Genomic DNA, 6,921 nt, shown 5'->3' with positions numbered 1-6,921 from the left:
AGCAAGCAATTATGTTTGTTGAACATATATTTATATTTATTTAAAGGTGGTTGTTCCAACTGTTGGTGGTTGATTTGGTTTTTGATAAATGTGATGCAATGAGAGTAAAATACCTCGATAAGGGTGATCCAATAAAGTTCAAAATCGTGACAAACACACTTTCACTCATCAATACAATCAGCTGAATACACACAGTCCAAAAACACAAGCAAACAAATGATGTCAGGTGGCTTTTTAATGTTTCCAAAAATAGTCTCTGAAACTGGGATTTGTTTTACAAAAGCATCCATATATCTTATCAGGTATGGACTTCTTATGTAAACACAGACTGTGTGACTCAGTGGTGGCACCAGAAGACTGAACCCTTGGCAAGAGTTAGACCATCCACAACTGAGAAAAATATTTTTTTTTTTTACTAGTTAAATTACTGTAGGTCTTACAATGTCTGTTTTAGAAATTGTTAACTGATTAACCTACAGTATATGCCTATAAGTATACACAATGGACTAGTAGACGGACCTAAGCAAGAGCAGTATAAATGCAGTAATTATGCTGAAATCAACAGTAATGATGTCATGCTTACAACTTGCGTGAATGTCGTATGACATCAGGGTTCAAGACAGGTGTTACACATTTCTGCCCACGACAAGTTAACACTCATTTCAAAAGGCATGGCTATAGGTTTATGACCTCAAGGAAGTTCTCTAAATGCCACACAACTACACTGATGCAGTATTGTGCATTCATCATCCTTGGCCGCTCTGTCAAACTCATTTTATTTTCCATATCTTTCACTACAGTTATTGTGGAGAAAGGGACGAAGGCTCAAGGTCAGTCGAATGGTTAAATGTTCCAGCGAGTATATGCCCTTGCACAAAATATCCTCTTTTGTAGCAGAATTGTGCCCACACAGACGGCTGTCTCAAGGACAGTGAGATCTACTAGGGACGTACGTGTATGTGTGTGTTTTAGGTGGATTGACAGAATTTAGGAGCAGCATCATCCCAGACTGACATCAGTTAGATTCAGAGGTATTCACAGCGGCTATGCCCGCAAGTGCCTCAGACAGCTGGGACAGAAGGATTCGTGACGTCTGTTCTTTGGGTCATCAGATGTCTGTCAGAATTTCTTGCAGAGAGGAAATTTATTCTGCAGCTTCAGTCTCCATTGCCTGTCCTGTTGCGCTCTCAACAGTCTTTGAGGCCTTTAAAAAAGAAAAGATGGAAATTAGAGGAAACATTTGTAGCCTGTGATGTTGTTTATTTCATAAAAACACACTGCCCTATAACTCACCTTCTTTTTCTTCTTCTTCTGAGTCTTGCGGCTGGCTGAGCTCTGAAGCAAAGCCTTTATATGGGAAAAGCAGATAAGAATTACTTTCATACTTCACAGCACACAATACATCAAGACATGATGGCTTTCAGAATGCTACGTCAGCTAACAGGATGCTATAGCTGCCCCATAAGTCTAATATGTTCGTCTCGGGAAGATCCCATCCATCAAACATATTTTACCTTCAGCTCTGGGTCCTCCACTTCATGCTCGGACTTGTAGAGTTCTGGCTCAAAAAGGCTGTTTGTGATTCGCAGAGGTCCATTGGCCATGAGCAGCACGGTGAACTTGAATTGGGCAACAAATTCACCTGGACAAGGATGAGGTTGAAAGTTGCATTAAACTTGGTGTACAATTTGGCCATCAAAGGCTTCAGTTAACAGACGTGGAGGTTACAGTGCTGTTGCATGGTCAAAATGAAGTATTGGCTATTTCATCAGTATGAGACTAAATAAATTTGGGATGGAACTATTTTGATAATTGGACATGGGTCTAGTGATGGCGGAGTGCACCAGAACCAGGATCCACCACAGAAGAAATAGATAATATATTAAGAGTTTGCATAATACGGTTGAAATTCATATACATTTTACAAGTGCTTGAAGATCCAATCATAACTGAAGCGTATGTCATGCAAGAGAGCCAATAAAAACAAATGAAACAATCAAAGTTGTCATATTGACATTTAAGGTGTGTTGATTAGCGGAAGGGGAGGAGAATGCCGACTGAAATAGTCGCCCAAAGGGAAGACTTATCCTAACAGCCTACAACTGGTGAGTCAGACTAATAGCTAGCTAATGCTAACTAATAAAAGATGAAAAGGCAGCAAAACATCCTTTCATTCATGACTCACTCTTCTGACGGTTTCTTTATGTGATGCAAAGAAACATTAGAAAGTCAGCCTGTTAAACTTGGCCAGCTTGTGCTGCATCCACAATGCCTGCAGGAGACGAAAGCTTGCTTAGCTACGTTTTCACAGCCTTTCAAATGAGCTTGACCTCTGCATGCACTGACACTTCTCCCTCAGAATGGATGTTTCCAATGCTGCTTCATTTGCTCGGCACAAATAAGCAAATGAAGTCATTCTACATTATACTACATCCATGCTATCACCTAATACTACTTAGCTGGATGTTTGGCTGACTGCCGCGTAATATTCTCAACATGATGAAAGTATTCATAAAGTCAGTCTTACATTTGATCGTGTGGTCCGTTATAGTTGACTAATTTATGTAAACTTACCACTGTAGGAACAGCGATTATGTGACCTTCGAAACAAGCCACAACTTAACCCTCATCTCTGAAGTATCTTGGCTTAGTTTCTGTCTGCGTGTATCAGTTAACCTAAATGAACTGAAACCAACCCAGCCCAGTGTGCTGTTGTTAACATGAGCAGAGGACCGGGGCATGGACCTTCAAGTATATGCAAAGTCTTCCAACAAATCAGAGAAACTTTCCTACAAACAAACCTACAAAAATTTTCTTGGCAACCAAAGCCCTTCATTTCATTTTCATTTCCCTCAATGTTCCACTCACCTTCTTTCTCATGCAGCACATTGAATGGCTGCAGCAGCTCATGTTTGGCACACTCCACCACGCCCAACCTGGCCTTGCCTTCATCCTCAAACGCTCTGAGGAGACAAACGCAGATGAAATGGAAAAATGATAGGGTGAAACCTGGGAGATGATTTTATTAAAGATAAAATGAAAAAGAAAAAAAAAAAGTTTAAAAACTTTGCTACCTCAGAGTGAAAGGCATTGTATCAAAGCGTCTCTCCATCTCACTGAAGAACGTCCGAGATGTCTTCATCTTTAAGCCGTACACCTTGTTGGGGTCTCGTTTGTAAACGGTGGTCCTCTGACCTCCATCTTTTGCCTGAATTGCAAAACAAATATTATAAAATTACGTGTATCCATGGAATTTTCAAAATGAAGTGGAAAAATCTCATTTTATACCAAATGTCATCTTACCTTCCCCTCTCCAGTGCTGATGAGCACATCCACTGCATATACCTCATGCACCTCAAACTCAGCCTTCTCATGGTCCTTTCTGCAAACACAAAGTGACAAGATCAGCCACTGGTTAAACACTCATCAGGTCAGTGACAAGAAGCACGCGCTGAGTGAACTCACTTCTGCTGGTCCGTTGGGTTTTGGATGATAGTTTTCTCCCCATCAGTCACATGTTGTTTGAGCTGATGGGACAGCATGCCTGTACACATTGAAGGAATAAACTGAGTCAAGCAGGTCAAATCACATTTGGGAAAAGTATACTGTTAGAATCATGGAGCTTGAAGGTGCCAAACGTTCAGAAACACTCACCCTCAATAGGGGAGCACTTGAATGACTTTGCGATCTTGTTCCAGGCTTCTGTGACCTGTGTGTTCTGACGGAGGAGACATAACAATGTTTATTAGATAAGGTGTGAACAGTGATGCGGTCATTCAAATCTGCGGTCATGGTGAGAGAGTTTTACCTGGTTTCCTGGCTTGACAAGACGCAGAGCAGCCTCAGCACAGAGGTGAGCTGCTTTGATAACGTCAGCCTTCCGCCCTGTCAGTGGGTTGTCCTGCAGTGACACAGGAGGTTACAAGAGGAGAAATAACAATGGTGTGACTACCAGTAAGCAAGTCAATTACATTACAAATTGTGGCTCTTGTGAATAAATCAATGAGCGCTACAGTGCAGCTATAATTCATTCCAACAACGATGACATACCTTGGTCACTCCAACAATGAAGCTGTGAGCCACATTTGAGATGAAGCCGTCGACATGCACACCCAGATCACTGTCAACAGACAGAACAGGGAAACATGAGGAAAAGAAAAGTATGCACTACAAACAATTTATAGTTTATCTAGTACACAGGATGGACAGGTACACATTTGGTCAGCTTACATTTTGACAAGGTCCCCATCCTTCAGTATGACATCAGGGTCACTCTTCAGAGGGGAGTAATGGCATACATAGTTGTTAACTGACACACAAGTAGGAAAAGCGATACCTGTGAAAGAAAGAGAGTGAATGAGGGAGTGCTGAGTCAGAGACGCTGACAGTGATTGATGAAATGCAACGAGAAGTCTTACCTTTCTTCATGTCTTTTTCCTTCTTGAAGATTTTCCCAGTTTCTGCCATGATGAAGGCATCTCCCTTTTCACACAGGCTGAGCACGGAGACTCCAGCCATAGCTGCCCCAACCACTGTCTTCAGAGCCTCTGCAGAGATAAGAAGAGCCACATGTGGTTAAAATGATACATCAGTAAGAGAGTGTAAATAGTTTTGGGCTGCAACTAGCCATTATTTTCATTATCGATAAATCTGTGGATTTTTTCCTGGGTCAGTCAATTCATTTGTTCCATAAAAATAGTCAAAATGCCCATTAAAATTACCCAAATGATCAAGGTGACATCATTGTTTTGTCTAACCCCCCTGTCCAAAACCATTTCCACCATTGTGGATAGACAGGACGGATAGTTTGGTAAACATTAACATGAAAATCGACTCTTGCTCATTTTTCAAGGCTCAATTAACGGCTTGTGAGTGTTGACAAGCAAATTACACCATAAACAACTCATTCGATTTTGACTAAGCTGATGTTACGTTAGCTCGGAGATAAACATTTGACAGATTGTCTGACAGCTGTATATCAGATTTAAACTGCATGATGCTAGTAGTAAATTAGATGTCTTAACTTAAGATAAGTAGGTTTAGCTGTGACCAGCTACAACAAATTCACAAAGGACACAGAGTGTCATAGATGTGAAGCATCTACAGGACGGACTGTGAATGAAAAACGACCAGTCACTGGAAATTGATGTAGAACCATATGATTTTTTTGTTTTGTTTTTAGAAATCTGGATAACTGCAACATTGGGTATTGTGTATTGTATTACTAGGATGTTGAAGAACTGATTCCCTAGCACCACTAACCCTCATCTGAGATTAGTTAAGATTAAATGAACTGTGGTAGTTTTGTTGTGTTTGATGTTTTACTATACGTACTTAAACGTTATGAGGCAGGAGGGTCAGCTGTTCAATCTCCAGACTGGTAGATAAATTATGACCAAACATAAGTATGTATTTATATTAAAACAACTCCCAATCATGACATCATGCTAATGATGTTGTGCGCATGTGGCCTTGAAAACAATATATGGCATAATATATTTGCTTCAACCACAATCACAACTGACTTTAAATTGAGTTTGCGATTTTTGTTTCAATCAAAGTACAATAAATAATGTATGTTTGACGTAATTTAACATTGCAGTGTTGGTTGTGTTAACTACATGCTGCTTACTCTCATTATGACTTTAACTTGCACCATTTAAGACAACCAGATCTTCAGTCAAGTCTCTTACACGACAATTTTATTCGTTTCGATATGAATTAGCTGCGAGTATACATTGAAATGTCAGCTACTCACTGGGAACAACCCCGTATTGTCATTCAATTTCGTACTTGTCATTGTTATCTGTTACGTTAGCGCTAGTAGCGTTAGTAGTGCAGCTAGCTAACGCTTGCTAGTGAGGTAGCTCAGCCACATAGCTACCTAGTTAGCTCACAAGGCTAATGTGACAGCAACGTGACATTAAACAAATACGGGCTACTATAAAGAAAAGCTCTGCCTAAATATATAGCAAGCTTTCTGTGTGATTCATATTAAACAAAGGCTCGCTTTCTGATATGATCCACCGTTGGTATTGCTGCGGCACATGGCACAGCTGCTGCCTGGGTATGATTAACGTTAGCTGACACTGCTAGCTAACGTTAGACGGATCCTGATACTTATGGACTGTTGAGTCAAGACGGCACGTTCACGCTGCATTTCACTTACGATTCGCGATCTCGGCTCCCATTTTATACTTGGTGACCACCAAGTCATCGGCGATGGTCTGCTCCTGTGTCTCGTCATCTCCAGACATGTTGGCAGTGTGTCCGCGAACTCGGAGTAACTTTTTCCCCGGCGGGTGTCAGTCAGTCACAGGATGGACCACGCTGCTCTCTGCACCGGCCCGCCCGACTTCGGCTGGCAGCCTACGATCACTAGATCCCGCCTGCTGCCAAAGACACGCTCCGCAGTCAAGATAGTTCACGGCCTAGCTTGGTGCGTTGAGGGTCTCATCCAAAAAAGGCAGGGGTGATATTTTAAATCATATCGGGCATTTATAATTAGACCACGAACGAGTAGTCATAGCCTGCTACTATACGGCTGCTAATTTACCTGTTTTTATTACATTTATGATAAAAAAAAACATCAAGACTTGCAGAAGCCAAAATGGCAGGTAGATAAAATAAAGTACACAGTAAGTGAATAAATAAATAATTAAAATAAATATATTAAAAATAAATTCTGAAAGTGTTTGTTTATACAGAGGCACTATTAAGGACAACATAGAACTAATACGTCTGGGGTAGTTTTGGAAAATATGGAAAAGGGGGCTATATTTGAAATGTAGCAACCAAGCTATTCATCATAGGATGAATAATTAAGTTCATAGAGTTCACATTACTTTTTTATGATAAAGGGCATCAGTGCATCTCTCATCTAAGGACATTTCAAAAGGACTTGCTAAATGCTTTTAACTA

The 6,921-nt window shown here is 40.7% G+C and overlaps 1 protein-coding gene across 1 annotated transcript; it reads right to left on the bottom strand.

The window, feature by feature from the left end:
- Nucleotides 1-217: 217 nt before the first annotated feature.
- Nucleotides 218-6,330, bottom strand: pa2g4b (proliferation-associated 2G4, b). Its single transcript, XM_070910052.1, has 13 exons — nucleotides 6,170-6,330; nucleotides 4,419-4,547; nucleotides 4,231-4,336; nucleotides 4,051-4,120; nucleotides 3,809-3,901; nucleotides 3,655-3,718; nucleotides 3,466-3,544; nucleotides 3,304-3,382; nucleotides 3,075-3,208; nucleotides 2,869-2,963; nucleotides 1,515-1,642; nucleotides 1,294-1,347; nucleotides 218-1,204 (listed from the first exon to the last, which is right to left on the bottom strand). The coding sequence occupies exons 1-13, from the start codon at nucleotides 6,255-6,257 to the stop codon at nucleotides 1,145-1,147; spliced, it is 1,179 nt and encodes a 392-aa protein (XP_070766153.1). The 5' UTR covers nucleotides 6,258-6,330; the 3' UTR covers nucleotides 218-1,144.
- Between the last annotated feature and the right edge of the window lie 591 nt (nucleotides 6,331-6,921).

Source organism: Enoplosus armatus, chromosome 8 (genome assembly GCF_043641665.1).
Source record: "Enoplosus armatus isolate fEnoArm2 chromosome 8, fEnoArm2.hap1, whole genome shotgun sequence".
NCBI classification, from domain to species: Eukaryota; Metazoa; Chordata; class Actinopteri; order Centrarchiformes; family Enoplosidae; genus Enoplosus; species Enoplosus armatus.
Note: the sequence above shows the minus strand (reverse complement) of the source record. Positions and strands in the feature narration are given on the sequence as shown.

What these genes read in the sequence shown, in the direction of transcription:
- pa2g4b (XM_070910052.1), bottom strand. Translation starts at nt 6,257, where the DNA reads ATGTCTGGAGATGACGAGACACAGGAGCAGACCATCGCCGATGACTTG. An exon ending in TTGTCAAGCCAGGAAACCAG is followed by an intron (nt 3,719 to 3,808) that starts GTAAAACTCTCT and finishes CTCCTCCGTCAG; the next exon opens with AACACACAGGTCACAGAAGC. An exon ending in TCAGCACTGGAGAGGGGAAG is followed by an intron (nt 3,209 to 3,303) that starts GTAAGATGACAT and finishes TTTGCAATTCAG; the next exon opens with GCAAAAGATGGAGGTCAGAG.